An 18,112-nucleotide genomic window follows, 5' to 3' on the forward strand; every position below is an offset into this window, starting at 1 on the left:
GTCATATTGAAAGACTTTATTTTGTCGGGCATAGTGGTTTCAAGCTTATTCATCCGTTACACCGCGAATAAACATTATACATCACATAAAAAACGACCAAAAACAGCATTTTTGGTTCCGATGGTGAGTTTGTGTTCAGTCTTTCAGATGTCAGTGATGGAACCTGGACCTAAAAAACAATAACACACCTCCACATGAGGTCTCTGCTGGTTGTCTCCGACTGAAGAACAGCAGCTGGATAGTTTTACTGGCCGTGTGATCCGAGCAGCAGCGAGGACACTCGATCCCCCCGCATCCCTTCGTCACCGAAGGCTCTTCAGGGGATGAGAACGGGTCCTAAGATCCTCGGTGGAGACGGATCCCTGCTCTTTTATTTACCAGCCTGTAGGGCGAGCTGGCCTTTAGCCTAAGGATGCTGTGCAGGGATCAAATGGGGTTTGGTTCGGTTCCTCCGCATACGTGGGGGGACTGAATATTTTCTGCAAAGTGATAACAGCATCTCGTTGCATCCTTTTTCTCCTGCAACACCTGGTATTCACCTAAGAGTATTGGATGGAAATGCACATTCAGTAGCATTTTGCGAGTGCTGATTTTCTGAAAATGAGTGCTACCTGTGGATGGAAACCTAGCTAGTGTCGAATATTTAGATTAGTGTCTTTGTGAGTCTAAATGCGTGTCTTCCCCCAGATCTGAATTACTGCGGTCGCCACCACCCTTGCGTCAACGGAGGAACCTGCATGAACACCGAACCAGACGAGTACCGCTGCGCCTGTCCACCGGGATACTCGGGCAAGACCTGTCAGATAGGTGAGAGACCCGCCACCGCTGTCTTTGTCGCTGAACATCCACCGCCAGGCCCGTCGCCATAGTTGCTTATGGTTTTTACAACATTTTACGCCACTGATGTGATAGTAGCATAACAGTGCAAGTATTTCAAGGAGTGATTAACTTTTAATTCAAGACATTCAGACATCGGAATGTGGAAAAAGATATCGGACTCTCGGGGCCCTGTTAACAAACAATAGAACAAAAACAAAAAAGGTATTATAATGTTTTATATACGTAAAAAGTTTTCATTGGTGACGCACTAATGTCAATTACAGGCAACAGCAAGGTCAGCAAAATATGATTGAGGTACTAAATGTTTATCATACAATAAGTCAAAAACGTGAAAATCCTTGAGGTCATGTCGATATAGGTCATGTCCATATATGGTCTGAGAAGTCCATGTAGTAATTACTGTAACGGGCTTCTTCACTGAGGTACGATGTGAAGTAAAATACTTCCCCTTTCCTATTTAATGATCAGTAATCTTCTATGAAAATTCTCCTTCGTTACAGTCTTATACAAATAAAAATAAATCTCTTCTCGTTTACATGCCAGCTTTATAATGAATGCAGCGTTGGAAAAATAAGACAAAGGATGCCTTATGTACTGTACTGGAAACGGTTGAAGAGCCAACAGAAATCTGAATCTGTTCTAACGTTTTTCTTTGAACACACCTCCTCCATCAGCCGAGCACGCCTGCGTTTCCAACCCTTGCGCCAACGGCGGGACGTGCCACGAGGTTCTCACGGGGTTCGAGTGCCGGTGTCCCCCGGGCTGGGAGGGTCCGACCTGTGCCAACAGTGAGTCACCGCACTCCTCTCAATCAGCCCAAGACATTCCGCGCATCCATGAACCTTCATTTCAGAGATGCACATTTACGTTCTCTTACACCGAGCCTCTCACCTCTCTCCTCCTGGCCTCTTTCTCCATCACCTTGTGAATTTTCCCAGATTTGGACGAGTGTGCCTCCAGTCCGTGTGCTCAGGGTGGAACCTGTGTCGACCTGGAGGACGGCTTCGAGTGTGTGTGCCCTCCAGAGTGGGAGGGAAAGACCTGCCAGATAGGTAAGATTCTCTCACACACACACACACACAGCTTTTTTTTCTTCATTTTTTTACTTTTAATTTGCGCCCATCACCAGAGGCGGTTTTAAAAATAGTATTTCCACTGTTCGGGATTTCAACAGGGATACGCTTCTTTCCTGTTTGTACCATTTCCGAAAACAAATAAATAAATAGCCCCATTGCCAGAGGACATGCTGTCAGTATCCTGGACAAGCTGGCAGCTGCACAGCCCTTTTTATTTTTTTTCTCAATGACTTTATGAGCTACTAGTGTGTCTATATCCGGCTGTTTGTTTGTCGCCAGCGGTGGCATTTGCTTTTTTATAAGTGTGGACGTGACCAGTGTGAAGCCAGGAAATGGATTAGGACTGGTACACAGTGTTTGTGTGTTTGTGTGCGTGTGTTTGTGTTTTTGTGTGTGTGTGTGTGTGTGTGTGTGTGTGTGTGTGTGTGTGTGTGATGAAGGTAGGAAAGAGATCCCAGGAGTTCAGTATCATCTTACCAGCTCAGATCTCAGCTTACAGGCAGCCATCGGCCTCCTGTGTTACCTGGCCTGTGTGTGTGTGCGTGTGTGTGTGTGTGTGTGGGGGGGGGTTTAGGGTTTCAGAGAGAAGACGTGTGTGTGTGTGTGTGTGTGTGTGTGTGTGTGTGTGTGTGTGTGTGTGTGTGTGTGTGTGTGTGTGTGTGTGTGTGTGTGTGTGTGTGTGTGTGTGTGTGTGTGTGTGTGTGTGTGTGTGTGTGTGTGTGTGTGTGTGTGTGTGTGTGCACAGCAGGACTCCCTGCAGACTAGCTGCAGTAAATATCTTCCAGCTGATTAAATGTGTGTGTGTGTTTACCACCATTTGTAAATTAAATATCTTTTGCGTTTTATGACTTGGAAGATCTCGCCACGGGCTGATTGATGGATGTATTTATAGTGGGACTAAACATCCCTAATAGTAGAACTTGTTTATGTTTAACAGACCCATGAAAACTTGTTAAAGGAGTAGTCCAGCCATTTTTAAGTATTTCACAAGAGACTAAATTGAAGATACAGAAGGTTTTACTCTGTCGTTTAAGTCGAGCTCCAAAAAAGCTGGATCCTACATTTCCTAATATGCAACCACTTGCATATTTTCTACAACCGAGGCTTTCTGTTTAAAAAAATGGCTCCAAGATGAGATGACTAACCAAATAGCCAGGTTGGGTTTCTGGTATCCTTTCTTTCATTATCCTTGGTTTGTTTCAATTGATGGACTCGGTCCGCTTCTACTTCCTGCTTTTACAGATACAAATGAGTGTGCGGGGGAAAATCGCTGTGTGAACGCTTTCTTTTGCAAAAATTTGATTGGGGGATATCTCTGCAGCTGTTTTCAAGGATGGTCCGGACAAAACTGTGACATCAGTCAGTATTTCTTTCCTTATTTTAAGAGTCACTTATAAAAAAAAATGCCACCCTTCCATTGGCGTCTTCTTCTTCTGGCTACTCTTTTTCAAACGCCTCCTCCTCACTTCCTGGACTCACGACGTAGGTGTAGTGTATTTCCACTCGCTTCCCCACATGTGGTAACCCGTCTCCTTCCTCGTCCTGGCAACATGAATCATCATGACTGAGCTCGCATGCCCCGGTTCCTCTCTTCTCCTGCATCAAATGCATGCTCAGTTACAGTCTGTACAATCACATCCGTCTGGCACTCTATTGGCTTCACTAGTTATTTATTTTCAAACTTTTGGCGTAATCTGCACACTACCCACCATTGTTGATGTCACCTGGTAGTGAATAAGGTGATACATATTTAATGTTCTTCATATTGAATAATACAATTTAAATTGTTCTTATTTCCCTTAAGACATGAAGGACTGCCACGGTCAGTGTCTGAATGGAGCAACGTGCAAGGTATGATTTGTATCTATATTCCATGTCACCCAGTTGTTTTGCACTTAAAGCCGTTGCACATGCATGAACAAGAAATAGCTTGGAGATGCCCACACACTCTTACTTATCTCTTTGTTTCTTCTCTAGGAGGGTCTGAAGGGTTACCACTGCCAGTGTCCTCCAGGTTTTGTGGGCACTCACTGTGAAATCCAGAGGAACAAGTGTGAAAGCAGGCCGTGCCAGAACGGCGGCCAGTGCCACGCCGTGTTGGACTCCTTCGTGTGTCAGTGCCCAGCGCAGTTTGCCGGGCAGCTTTGTGAGGTGAGTCTCATGCTCTACGAGGTCACATGGGATTGGATAATTGTGGACTGTGTATGAGCCGGTGGTTTATAGCCTCTGGGCTTCAGCGGCGAGGCGTTACGTATTTGAGAACGGGCACGGGAGGGCATGAAAATGTACCGCCGTTATTACCCCGGCCAACCAAAATTGCGATTCGGGAAATTATCCTGAAAATCATCCAAATATGGAACTGAAACACTTCACGATTTGTTAAGAAGCAAATATTTTTATTGCATCACAGATAAGCCTTTTTTTGTGAGAATTCTTTTAAGTGATAAACAACCATTCTCTACCACAACTGAACTTTTCAAGTCGCTTTATTTATTTATTTATTTTTTAATCGTGATCAGAACTACCCATTGCTAAATTACGATGTTTCTCAAAGTCGTGCAGTGTGTTCTCACACCAATAAGCCAACTACGGGTTTCATTGCTGTGATCGGTCATTTTGCTTCACACAGACGCTTCAAATCGCTGCAGCCTTTTCTTAGTTGAAGTGAGCGTTCGAAGCCAATGTAGGTTAGCAGTGAGGAAACCGACACTCCGCTGCATCTCCTGGGCCCTGAATGGAGGACATTTGCTGGTCAGGAGCCAATCCTGTTTTTAGCATCCCTACTATAAATATGAGCCTCTCTGAATGAGGTGATGCTGGATATCTGCCCACATACTACAGAGCTCTGATGCCTGCTATGGCACGGTGTACATTCCTGCCCTGCAGGGCCAAAACTATGACCGCATCATATTTCCTTGATTAGTGTCTCCTCTCAATAGTAGGTTTATGTCTTAAAGTCTGAAGAAGAAATGAGGGCCATTTGAGTCCCACTACAGAAAAATAGAGCCACATTTACTCTCTTGGCTGCTGACATCAACCCAGGAATATAACTCTTCTTTGTAAAGTATCAGATGACAAACAGAATTTAAAGTGTTGGCAGTTGACACGTCCAGCCCCCGTTCCTGGTATACAACATAGCAGTAGAGCAGCAGAAATAAATCCAGCACTGGCTTTCTGGACATTTGCACCGATTCCCAACACAGATCTATTCACCCTTCAGCCAATCAGCTTGTCCATCAACTCTACTTTCAGAAATGACCTCCAGTCTGTCTGACTTTTTTTTTTTTTTGTTGCAGAATGTATTTATGTTTAAATTATACCACGTTACAAATACATTCTCGACATGTCAATGAAACATGCCTGTTGAGCTGTGGACAGTCCAAACAGAGAAGTTAATGTGCTGAAGATTTATTGATGCTCTTGCCCTCAGACACGTCCCTCCCCCCCCCCCTGACCACACACATGCAAAGTGAAGAAGGGGAAAAAAAATGCATCTGGCCCCGACACTTGGAGTAAAATAAACCGTGTGCGACCACAGACTTCACCCACCTTGTTGCCACACTCCGACTCCCTCGTTCAGCACCTTAAATGGCAAATGGGTGCAACCCAGAGTTTATGCACAGTAGGCTTCTGTTTACACAAACCCAACGATTTTCACTCCAACCCCCCGTATTGCTGAGTGTAGAAATGGCAACAAAAAAAAAATGTCACTGTGGCCTTTTTCCGTGTCAAGATTGTACGACGGATGATTTATCTTTTATTATATTCACTGTGACTCTGCATGAGTCAATATTTGCCCTCATAATAGGCTATCTCTCTGCCTGCTCAGTGTCTCTCTCTTCTGCCAGGCTTCTGTCTCTGAAATAATCTTGTACGATTAAGCGGGGCACAGATGTAAAACCAAAAGCGTGGATTCCCTTGATGAGCTTAGGGGAAAGTGTTTTCTGAGGCTTACGTCGCCGTTCCGCTTACCTTCCATTTGTTCTGCACAGCGGCGGCGGCTTGAGCCAAGCTAAGCCGCTCACCTGCGCTGATTTAAGATCCACTTTCTCCGTCGCTCATTCACTTGCACCTTCACTTTATTATGATCACCAAAAGAACCATGTCAGTGAGGAGATGGGACTTTGGCAGCGGCAGCCTCTCACCTCCCGCATCGTCCTAAAGTGGCTTTGGCGAGGCGCTTTGAGAGTGAATTTGTGAAACATTTCGAATTTCAAATTAGTTGGAACTACTTTCTCTAAAGCAGAGGTCTTCAATGTTTTTCAGGCCAAGGACCCCTTGGCTGATAGTGACATGGTGGAGGGACCCCCTATCACATATCGTATACTATAAAATTGTGTTGCAGCCTATAGGGGAATGTATAGGTACTTTATAATGATGTATGAATGTAATTCTAAGTCATTAAAATAATAATTGTTGATGGATTAATATATTTATAGAACAAATTGTAATTCTATATCTGCATTTCTACATCACCATTTCACATTAACACAACAATAAACATATATATTTGCTTATGAGATCTTTCATTAATGTTGATGTGTATTTTTGGACATATTTTAAATTTTGGAAGAAAATAATAATTCATTTTGGGGACCCCCTGCTGTAACTCTGTGGAGCCCCTAGGGGTCCCGGACCCCCTGTTGAAGATCTCTGCTCTTAAGAAATAAATGTAAATTTCCACCAAATTCTTCCCACAAGTTAGTTTGTCTCTCTGTAAAGCTGAAAGACACTAAAGGGCTCTGTAAAGGCAATGGGCTACAGAGTTAGGTGGTAATTCTTTGTGTAATATGCAATGTGTTGCTCATAATAATGAACAAATAGACCCTTAATCCTTTTGTTGATCTTCAAATCTTGATTTGTGCAACGTTAAGTGGCTTTTTTTTCGAATTTGACCTGTATATATTGACTATTGTAACTGCTACATCTTCCTCAGATCTCTGGCTGGTCCCCTTCGGACTCTTGCGACCCAAACCCTTGCGAGAACGAGGCCAAGTGCCACAGCATGGACCAGGACTTCTACTGCGCGTGTCCCGAAGGCTTCGAGGGGAAGACGTGTGAACGGCTCAAGGAGAACTGCCAAACCGCCCCGTGTCAAGGTGACCCCGGTCGTCTAATGATGAAACACTCTTGAACAAAACCACCGCATCGGAGGAAAGTAATTGAATTCATCTTTATTCTTTACCTCGCAGCGATTGACAGCTGCACTGTTGCTGTAGCGACGAACGACTCGGCTGGCGTGCGGCACATCTCCTCCAACGTCTGTGGGCCGCGAGGACGCTGCATCAGCCAGCCGGCGGGCAACTTCACCTGCATGTGTGATCCGGGATTCAGCGGCATCTACTGTCATGAGAGTATGTTTGGAGGATTTTAGACTTTTTTAGTTGTTGTTGTTGTTAAAAATGATACAGACAAATCACATTTAAAGTCAGTCATTTGCCTTCAAAGTGCTAGGCATTTAAAAAAATATATAATTTTCGGAAAAAGTAATGATTTGTCTCCAACTTCTAAAAATATTTTAAGACATTTGATATTTTATATATTTGTTAACAACCTCATGGGTGTTATTAATAATATATATTATGAGCTACTACTAAATAGGGAGGGTTGAAAGAAATGTGTTACTAAAAGTCATAGATCTTCTGCTCTGTCATCTAACCTCCCCCTTCTCTTTTTCAGATATTAACGACTGCATCAGCAACCCCTGTGGAAACGGAGGGACCTGCATCGATGGAGTGAACTCCTTCCAGTGCTTCTGTCCTGATGGCTGGGAGGGTCGACTCTGCGACCTCAGTGAGTCCCTCGGCTCCATATTTCAGTCTGTGTGGCATTTTGAATAAAAATAGAAAAGGCCGGGTAGAGCATCTGCCTACTCTGCTCTATTTGCACTAAAAAGAAAACGTCTTAGTAAAGATCTAATCACGTAAGTCTTCCTCCAGACGTCAATGAGTGCAGACACGACCCGTGTAAGAATGGCGGACGCTGCGTTGACTTGGTGAACGACTTCTCCTGCGAGTGTGCCGACGACTGGAAGGGCAAGACCTGCCATTCCCGTGAGTCATGTCCACTCTGTGTTAATGCGTGCGTTTATGTGCGTAGCTTTGCCGCGCTTACGTTGTGCGCTGCAAGTGTGTTTGATCAAGTGATGCTGTTAACGGCCATATTAGTGTGTGACCCAAGTGTTTCTCTGCCAGGCGAGAGCCAATGCGACGAGACCACCTGCAGTAACGGAGGCACCTGCTACGACCACGGGGACGCCTTCCGCTGCGCCTGCCCGCCTGGTTGGGGAGGAAACGCCTGCAACACAGGTGAGGCCTCGGGATGGCGTCCGTCACTGAGCCGGTTTAATTTTAAGAGGAACGTATTCATTGAAATGCCTTTTTCTTTTTTTAAAATTTGTATTTTTGTCCATTTTTATAAAAGTTGCATGATTTAATGCCAAATTCGGTTTGCTGTTGATCTTCTGTTTTTAAGATCTGTGATCTTATGACTCTCTTCCCACAGCCAAGAACAGCACATGCGCCTCCAGTCCTTGTTCCAACGGAGGAACCTGTGTGGGAGGAGGAGACACCTTCACCTGCATCTGCAAAGAGGGCTGGGAAGGCCCCGCCTGTGACCAGAGTTAGTTTCTCTATTAAACTCTGAATATAACTGACGTAAAGGTCGGCTATCGTGTTCTTTATCATGTCTTTTTTGCATTTTTATTTTGTGTATCAAATTATTTTGGTTTACTGTATTTGTAAGCCAAGTTGTGAATATATTTCATCTTGAATAATATCTGTACGTATCAAGGTAATGGTAAATGACACACGTGGCACAGTGAGTCCCTCGGCTCCATATTTCCGTCTGTGTGGCTTTTTGAATAAAAAAAAAAAAGGAAAGCAAAGGCATGCCTTGCGTGAGGTAGAGCATTGAGGTACAGACACACACATGTCACAGTAAAAACTCAACACTCATTTTTCCTTTGTTGTTCTCTTCAACAGATATAAACGACTGCAACCCTCATCCGTGGTACGTACACTTTCCTGGCTCGCACACTCCTGAGGCGTAGCCGGACCCCCCCCCCCTCCCTCCGGTTTTATCCCTGTCTCCCTCATCTCCACACTTCACACAGACCTTGCAGGCTGGAGGGGTGAAGGGCCGCTAAAAGCAGTGGAAGTTGTCCTTAAATCAAGCCTCAAAGGGGGCATCTCTCAGAGGAGGGTGGGGGGCTTGGATGTTGAATAGGACAGAGAGAGGTGGGGAGAGAGGTTTTTCTTGGGAGGGAGGCAGGAGTCCCAACTATCCCATGGTGAATGCAGGTGGGGGGTGGAGCGGCGGCGGAGGGGGGGAAGGGGGCGTACGTGTCCTTTCTTCCCGTGCGACCTGGGGGGGAGCCGGGCTTTGACGAGGAATGGAAGGAGAGGCATGATGAGAGGAGGGGAGGGGAGGGACTGGACACGCCAATTAGCATCTGAAAGGTGGAGGCTTGTATTGATGAGTTGAATTGAGCCTTGTGACCCCCCCCCCCCTTCCCTCCCTCCCTGCATCACCACATACACACACCCACACACAAAAACGATGTGCTTTGTTGCAGCTGGAGAGGATGTGGCTCTTGTACAGGCTCATCTAATCGTTTTTTATTTCTTTCCTCTCTCAGTTACAATGGCGGCATCTGTGTGGATGGAGTCAACTGGTTTCGGTGCGAGTGCGCACCCGGATTCGCCGGGCCCGACTGCCGAATCAGTGAGTAATGACACAAGGTTACTTTACGTCCTTTTTTTTCTCCACGTGAAGCAATATGCAAAACCTCCAACTTAAGCATTTTAAATTGAGACCCTAGCATAGCCATAGCAGCATAGTGTGATTAAGAGGATGTGTAGGCGGAGCCGGGAAAGTCCGAAAGGAAAATGGGGGACAAGGAGGAGATTGGCACATTGACACCTAAATGTAAGACCAGGACACTGCTCTCTCTCCCTTTTTTCTCGGTCCTTTAACGCCTCAGAGGTCAGAGGTCGGCCCTCCTCCATACTCATGCAGTCACACAAACACACACGGAAGACAAATTACCCGGTGACCCTGAAATTCTTCTTCTCTGCTCCTTTGTGTTGGCCTGATAGCGTTCACCTTTTCTGTCAGGCTTGAATTTGAGAATCCTCATCCAGACTGTGTTCATGTGGAATCTGGATGACAATGGTTCAGGGGTTCCCATTGATTGCGTTGGGAAGGCACAATTGATGTGTCCTTCAAAGCGCTGCCCAGATAATAGATGGGCTGGTAGTGAAACAGGTGCACAATTTAACACATAACAGTTTATTCACTTGTGGAATTAAATGTGGCGATTTAAAATGTAGAGTACTCGGTTCTGTCTAGTAACTGGCTTTGTGCTAGTTTAGTTTCTGTGTAAAATGCAGAAATTGCAAAAATCAGTTAATTCCTCTCATAATGCTTTTCATGTTGAGCTCAACTTTTTGACGTACAAATTTTCACACTTGACCAACAGCAAGCTGTCTCAGTGAGGGAGAGTCTTTTTTTAACCTCCTGTTGGGATTTAAATTGATTCACAGAAGAGGGCATTTCTTAAGCGGAAGTTGATTGTATGAAAATGCTTTTTGAATAAACTTTATATCCTGTAAGCGATCAAGCTAACAAGCTAACTGTAAGTTAGCAAGCTTGTGCAAGTAAACAGCCCAGTACAGAAACTAAGGAGGCTAAAAAACAAATCCTGTTATGGTGAACGTGTTACGCCCTACGCTGCTTCTGATTGGCTGGCGCTATCATTAGTTGGATCGGTTAGGTTTAGGCATGAGAAGTGAGATTGAGTAGGGTAAGATATCGAGGTAAGCCAATCTGGGCAGAGTTGTGACTAGTCTTAGCATGTTCCAGTTGGCTAGCATGTTAGCGGTCTGCTAGCCAGCTACAGTAGATTACTGACCTGCGAGTAGTTTCTACGTTGCCTGTGTGACCGGGCCTTTACTTTATTGGCTATAAAAGGGTCAAATGTTAGCGTCCAGGCTGAGTACCCACCTTAAACGTCTTAAACTCTTCCCTTCGCAGACATAAACGAGTGCCAGTCTTCACCCTGTGCCTACGGTGCCACCTGTGTGGACGAGATCAACGGCTTCCGCTGCATCTGCCCGCTTGGTAGAACAGGAGCCCGATGCCAAGAGTGTAAACGCATCCCTAATCTCTGCTCATTCAAGCCGTCCTCGCTCATTAATCATCTCCACCCTGTAGTTTATGTAGTCGACGTTTGGACTTGTGCAAAAATTTGTACTCATGATTTTGTGGAGTCCAACATGTCTCTGTCTGTCTGTTTGCAGTCATAGGTATCGGGAAGACTTGCCACTATGGTGGGCTGCAGTTTCCCCACGGCAGCCGCTGGGAGGAGGAGTGCAACAGCTGCCATTGCATCAACGGCAAAGTGGACTGCACAAAGGTAACATGACCCCCCTTGGAAAAACAGTGCCAGCTAAAATCTGCTACTCCTCACTGACAAACAAACACGAGGAAAAACAATGACCGGTAACGGTGCTGGGACAGAGGAGCTACTGTTACCATAGTGTTCAAACAAATACACACAACATATATCAGTTTCTTTTTGTTGTGCTTATTTTACAGCACTCACTACATCCAAAACAATTCAGAAAATAATTATTTAAGTCAACTAGCCACTAAACATCACAATCGTATTAGAAAGCCTGTGCAATTATGCTGTGACTGTAAATGAGATCAGAAATGGTAACTCGATTAATTAATCATCAGCAAGTATTAATCGCCTTTTATGATGGTAGTGTTTTAGACTATTGGACATTTGTAAAATATTTTCTGACGTGTAATAAGGCATCGTGCAGGGTGATACAAAAAGATGTTGTGGGCTCACATGTCGGTGAATATGTTGATTCTGTGACACCAGGTGCTGTGTGGTCGTCGTCCCTGCCGACTCCGATCTCCAGGCCAGGACCAGAGACAGCAGTCCTGCCCGGCTGGCCGAGAGTGTCTGGAGCACAGCTATCTCACATGCTTCTCCCCCCCTTGCCACCAGTGGGGGGTTTGTTCCATGTCTGGACCCTCACCTCCACAAGCAACCACCAAGTGCCAGCCGAACACCGGGCATTTGGACAACAGCTGTGGCCGCGTAACACTCGTCTTCAACAGAGACAAAGTACCAACAGTGAGTCATCGCTTCACACCTGTTTTTTTTGGGGTGTTGCAGTCATGAACACGTTTTCTAGCTGTGGTTTTTCTACTGTGTCTCATCTGTGTGCGTGTGCACATATGCAGGGAACAACAGTGGAGAACATCTGCTACGAGCTGAGGTATCTTCCTGACACCCGAAGCTTGGCAAAAGACCACGCCCTTCTCCTGTCGTGTGACCTCTCTCAGTCCAATCAGGATGCTGTCGAGGTGGCTATAGTAAGTGAATGTTCTATTTCATCCAGTTCTATAGTATGACCTTACACTCTGTGCTAAGGTCGTTTGTTCGTACACAGTTTGGCTTGCACAGTTTGAGTTGGAAGTGAATCGAAAAACCCAAACAACCACTGCTGCTCTCCTCAGTCTTTCCAGCCGGAGGATCTGCCGGACCACACTCTGATCCAGGAGGCAGCAAGCGCTATAGTGGGCACCCTGTCCAAGCGGCACAACAGTACCGTAATGCTGGCGGTCATTGAGGTCAAAGTGGAAACACAGGTCATGCCCCCCTCAGTGGGTGAGTAATAATTAACAAAGGTGTCCCACAAGGGTTTGTTGTAGGCCCCATTGAATTCCTCATTGGCGACTTCTCACTACTTCTGCTGATTTCTATTCCTTGTCCTCCCTTCCTCTCTTGAACACCTTGCTGTGCGCAGATTACCTGGTGCCTCTAGTGTGCGTGGTCTTCTTCTTGCTCTGCCTTTTCTGCATCATCGTGTGTGTCTGGTGGACACGCAAGCGGAGAAAAGAGCGCGAGAGGAGCTCCCGATCAGCCGCCGACGACAACGTGAACAACCAGTGGCAGCCGCTCCGGCTCGTGGTGGGACATCAGCAGCAGCAGCAGCTGAAGGAGAGCAACAGGGACGCCGAGCAGGAGCGCAAAAAGCTCATGGGCCCCTCCTATCGGACGTGTGACGACGAGGGGGAGGAGGAGGAGACGGAAGGCGAGCTTGAGCTCGAAGAGGAGTGTGGCGGAGCTGAAGCGGGAAAGCAGTCAGTTTATAAGTACTCTAAGACTGCAGTGCAGTCCGGTGGGGGAGTGATCTGTACCATGCACAGCTCCAGTTCACCCCTCAAAGCGCCCCACCGAACCCCAGGCTACAGCCCCAAAGACAACCGCTGGAAAAATGTCAGTGCCGTCTTGACTGGTCAAAAAGACCTCCGAGACCATTGTGTATAAGAAATCTAAACAAAGGACGCGTAGCGAGAGAAGCCGTGAGGCAGTGACTATTGTTATTTTTTGGACTTCGTTTGGGAAGAAAAATAGGCTTTGTGTCTAAATAAGCCACTCTTTGCTTTGTTTCCATGTTTTTGTCACTGTCACCTGAAATGCTTTTTTTGATTCGGGAGGCTGGAGTGCAGTGAACATCCTTCTTCTTCTTTTGATTTCAGTTCACTTATTTTTCTTTAATTATGTACAGAAGGAGCTGAAATGTAACATTTTGTTCAGGAGGCAAAAGAAGCTCTCTGCAATTTTTGTTCATGGTCTTGTACCATTTAAGAAACGATGAATCATCGAAAAGGAGAAAAAAAAACAACCTGTATAAAGTTTTTTTTTTTTTACATTTTGTTTACAGATGTTTATGATTTTGTTAAATTGTCAGCGGCCTCCTGTTCAGTGTCTATGGGAGGGAGGGGGGTGGTGTGGGAGGGGGGTGCGATACACATTAAAGGGACAGTAAAGGAAGGGTTTTGAGGGAAATGGACTGTTGCAGCCACAGTAACAGAGAAAGCCCTCCCTTTCGCGCTGTCTCTTCCCGGCTTTGCCCACTGATCCACCTGTGGCCGTCATGCGCCAGCCTTACCAAAACACTTGGCCTGGAGGGGAGAGGGGACAGAAACCCCAGTGCCTATTACGTGGCCTTCCATTTTTGTTCTCCTGTCTCTCAGTTGTCTCGGCTGAAAGCTCTGCTCGAGGTTTTTTTTGCAGTATTTGAGTTGGTAGCAAGTGCCTTCCTAAGAGCCGCGTCGAGGCTCCGAGTCGCGCTGCCCAGTTTGACCTCCTCGTTCTCAAATCTCAAAGGGATACAAGTGTACATCGAAAGAGTTCAATTTCACAGCAACGCCATTCAAGGTATTTGATCAAAACAGAAATGAATACTCTGTACATATATGTAAATACTAAAGGAGTCGCTGTGTATATTTGAAATAAGTAACTTAAAGACAAGTCACACATTTTTATTATTATTATTGTTATTATTATTATTAATATTATTATTAATATTATTCTTTTTTTTTTCTTTTTCTTTTTTTACAACGCCATTCCTTTTTATTTATGCCAGTCGAAATAGGCACGTTTTATTACACTTCATATCCAGAGTCCCACAGTTGAGAACCTTTACAATGAGGTACCACCTATGAAGGAATTTCTGAAGGGTTTATAAGTGGTTAGTCATGAGGACGCATTTTTTGTTGTGGCTATGTCATTAGTGCTTTTTAGTTACAGCAAATCAATGATGCTTTTCAACTTTTACATTATACCCTCACCATAAAATACCAAAAGATTGCTTCTTTTATTTACAGTTTTGCTAATAAAACACTTTGCTTTATCCTGGCTGTATGTGGTCCAACATTACCAGATCTGGTCTCAATCTCCAGCTCTCTGCGATGTAATTCTTGTCCCTGCTTGGTAAAATTCACCTATTGTTCTCAGTCAACAGTTGGATAGTTTGAGGATGCAAATAAAACCCAATTCCTCTCCATTTAATTGTCTGTATTCGTATTAGATAGGATACCTGTAGTAGTATTAGGAAGATGAATAAACAATTCGTCTGTGTTCTTAGAATTTCATAGTTGCATTGCAAAACAGATTTTTAACGTGGTCATATTTAAAAGTAAAAAGAATGTATCGAATAAGGCAGAAAACTGCTGCTGCACCTCTCTATATCAACAGAAACATCTGAGCAAGTCCTCCTTATGGACACTCCTCAATCAGGAATTTCCTGACGGCTAAATTGTGGCATCACAAATAGAGGTGTGTCAAGATTTGCAACTTACTCCTTATTTCAGGCAGAGCAGCCGTCTACGTCTTAATTATTTGATCCAGTCATCTCTTGCTAGTCATTTTAACTCGCTGTCCATCACTGATTTTGGTTGTTTAATCAGATTTGGTCCAAAATAAAAATTCAACGGTAGCTTTTGGCAGGCATAGCTGCCAACATTACAGCCTTAAAGTTCTCCAACCATTTCTAAACCCGTCACAAACCCCTTTTGTTTCAGGTGCCTTAATGTAATGAGTAATGCATTATTTGTGTAACGACGGTCATCTTTTATGTTGTTTGTTTGTTTTTCACTATTAAGGAAAGTAACTCTTTAAAAAAAATAGTGTGGTGTATAGCGGCGCGTTTTATTCGCCTCGGTAAAGTGCTCTCCTTGTCTCACTTTGCTGTCATGGAGATTTCTGGAATAAAACGCTTGATGGAGGATTTAAGAAGAAAAAAAAAAGTCAGTCCACCATGATTCTTGAGTGTCATGAATGTAAATGTGAGTGGGTCAAATGTGGACATCATGCATTAGCTTCATGTTTGGTTTAAAGGCTTTAATGAAGGGAACAATATTTGCGGATGTGTTTTCTACCATGCAGGTGTGTTTTGTTTTTGTTTTTTACCAAATCAGTTCAACATGACCCCTTTTCCATATCATGTCATTGTCTCAAAATGGCATCGTATTTTCTGTAAATGGGACACAGCAAAATAAAGAATTAAAGATGCATCACTGCTGGTGTTATAAAGCTGAATATGCATATTGTATACATTTTATCCTACGAGGGACGTAAGTTAATTTTATACAAAGCTTTCCATTCTTTTAGTGGATGTTTCATTGTTCTAAATAATCATCCCAGTTATTTATTAAAGCAGTTTTGACACGTTGATCACGCTTGTAGTATTTGGTTTGCAGTACACAACACTGGAAACGCACTCGCCGGTATGCTGGACCTCCGTATGCAAAAACCTGTTGAACACGAACCACTTTGAACTAAAGGTCCACTCACTGGTGCAGCGACTTTAAACCGTATCAGACGGTCGTCATCAGCAGATGGGAGGTAGTACAGTTGTCATGGCAACGTGCTGTAGATACAAACGTTTTAGGAGCTTTCCTCCACGGTTAAAACTGAAGCTTGACACTTCATTCTTGACCCTGGAAAAGGCAGGTGACCAAACCAAACCAAACTGATATGCTTGCTTAATATTTAGTATATTAGATCAGGTTCTAAGTAGTAGACAATTACATTAATGTGTAGCTTCCAGAGTAAAATCTGATGTAGTAATTGCTTTGTAATGTTAATTTGCGCAACAAAATTGTGCATCATGATAGATAGTGATAACATCCCATCCTCCAATTACAGTTAGATATCAAGTCATCATGCTGTAGGCTGCAGTAATCAGAGCTTTAACAGTTGGATCAAGTGTTTTAGACTCTTTCAGCTCATTGATCCTCAACTCTACTGGTGAGATTAACCTCATTTCCAGCTGCACCAGGTTGATGTTTTCACAGTAAAGGTTCAGATTAACCCATGGTTCACTACCTGTCCAACACCAAAAACATTAAAAAAGCACATAGAATATGTCTTCAGTAGAAAGCATTTCTTCATTATTCAAACCAAACTTGACACTGAGCTTTTCAAATGAAGTCTTTCAGTGTTTTAAACACCAAATGTAACATTGCATTGCATTGCATTGAGACAGATATTTCAAACATAGGCAAATAGAAGCAAGCTTGCCCTTGCCCTCGTCTGTGTGGGCTGAGGACGGCCCGGATCGATCGATTCGATAACCTCACCAGCCGTACCGCCATCACACTGTCTCCCCCCACCGCACCAATAGGACCTCGTCTCCTGTTCTGAGCCGATCTGATCTCCGCCAATGAGAGACTGGCGTGATCATGCTGGCCACAAAAAGATGTGAATGTTTCATGAGTAATCTTATGATGCTGGGGGCGGAGCGGAGGTGGGGTTGGACACTTTTCCTCTTGGCTCCCATGGGTGCCTCTGGCTGGCGCTAATAGGACCATCCCTTGTCGGAAAGGCCGGATCGACTTACACAGCTTCGTGGAAGTGGTGGAGTCACAGGGGGAGAGGGGAAGGGAGATGATAATATTTACGGATATATTAATATACGGATGACTTTAAATTCCCTTCCCTTCTATAAAGGGACGTTAACTTCTAGGACATCCGAATTTTGCGTTTGTTTTAATTCCTCTTTTCATGTAATCATTCAGCATAAAACACATTATTTGTTACGATTGCTTTACACGAGGTAGATGTGTGATGCCAAGTTGCCTGTCAGCATCAACGCCCCCTCCACCACCACCACACTGATCCCAGACTGCATCAGTAAACTGACACCAAAAGTGGCTCCTTACGACAGCCAAGGCCATCCCAGTGCTGCATTTGTAAACACGTCGTGCTACTCCACCGAGCTCGAAGCAGAAGAAATGTAGAGGACGTGGGACTGCTTCACTTCTTTTTACCGCATCAAAGCAGAGAAAGTTGCGAAGTCCCTCTTCTACACACATTCATGCACCTTCTGATCATGCTGCAGCACACAGATTGACTGTGAGACGGTATTTGTGTGTGTGTGTGTGTGTGTGTGTGTGTGTGTGTGTGTGTGTGTGTGTGTGTGTGCCCATGCTCCCTGTCGCTGCTCCGTACATCTGTTGATGTGGGTTTTTGGGACCATCTGACAGTGGAGGCAGCTGGTTGACAGGATTTTAGGCTAAGCCCTCCGTCCCTTTACACACACACACACACACACACACAGAGAGTCGCAAACCAAACATGGCCGTGATGGGACATCAAGCTGGTACGTGCTAGTGGGCAACGGGCTGCAGCTGGCACTGTGGGCTGACCGAGTCGAGAAAACAAGCCACAGTGTACTGACGGTATCCGTGTTTGTGTGTTGGCTGGCACTGCAGGTCTGCCTTGGCACTGCGGATACCCTCACAGCACCAAGAGGTTGGGGAGGGGGGGGACCGATTTGGCAAGGGGAGTGCCATAGCAGCTTTTTCTGGAACAACTGTTCAGT

General features: G+C 44.8%; 1 protein-coding gene and 1 long non-coding RNA gene across 3 annotated transcripts in view; one reads left to right on the top strand and one right to left on the bottom strand.

Annotated features, from left to right (window-relative positions):
- Positions 1-13,511, top strand: part of jag2b (jagged canonical Notch ligand 2b) — a 36,593-nt gene extending 23,082 nt beyond the window's left edge. Inside the window, exons 7-26 of one of the 2 annotated variants that reach the window (XM_084030171.1) lie at positions 688-807; positions 1,515-1,628; positions 1,779-1,892; positions 3,159-3,275; positions 3,721-3,767; positions 3,894-4,067; positions 6,853-7,015; positions 7,109-7,270; positions 7,596-7,709; positions 7,856-7,969; positions 8,111-8,224; positions 8,421-8,537; positions 8,900-8,927; positions 9,556-9,641; positions 10,953-11,066; positions 11,219-11,334; positions 11,812-12,069; positions 12,180-12,311; positions 12,456-12,606; positions 12,746-13,511. In XM_084030171.1, the coding sequence (XP_083886297.1) occupies positions 688-807; positions 1,515-1,628; positions 1,779-1,892; positions 3,159-3,275; positions 3,721-3,767; positions 3,894-4,067; positions 6,853-7,015; positions 7,109-7,270; positions 7,596-7,709; positions 7,856-7,969; positions 8,111-8,224; positions 8,421-8,537; positions 8,900-8,927; positions 9,556-9,641; positions 10,953-11,066; positions 11,219-11,334; positions 11,812-12,069; positions 12,180-12,311; positions 12,456-12,606; positions 12,746-13,269 (2,879 nt within the window). In that variant the 3' untranslated portion in view covers positions 13,270-13,511. The remainder of the gene's footprint in view (positions 1-687; positions 808-1,514; positions 1,629-1,778; positions 1,893-3,158; positions 3,276-3,720; positions 3,768-3,893; positions 4,068-6,852; positions 7,016-7,108; positions 7,271-7,595; positions 7,710-7,855; positions 7,970-8,110; positions 8,225-8,420; positions 8,538-8,899; positions 8,928-9,555; positions 9,642-10,952; positions 11,067-11,218; positions 11,335-11,811; positions 12,070-12,179; positions 12,312-12,455; positions 12,607-12,745) is intronic. The other variant, XM_084030172.1, reaches the window with a different exon arrangement.
- A 143-nt stretch (positions 13,512-13,654) lies between these two features.
- LOC311026545 lies at positions 13,655-15,950 on the bottom strand. Its single transcript, XR_014598496.1, has 2 exons — positions 13,767-15,950; positions 13,655-13,711 (listed from the first exon to the last, which is right to left on the bottom strand). It is a non-coding gene; the product is annotated as an uncharacterized lncRNA (long non-coding RNA).
- Between the last annotated feature and the right edge of the window lie 2,162 nt (positions 15,951-18,112).

This window comes from Eutrigla gurnardus, assembly GCF_963514095.1.
Source record: "Eutrigla gurnardus genome assembly, chromosome: 16".
Taxonomy (NCBI): Eukaryota; Metazoa; Chordata; class Actinopteri; order Perciformes; family Triglidae; genus Eutrigla; species Eutrigla gurnardus.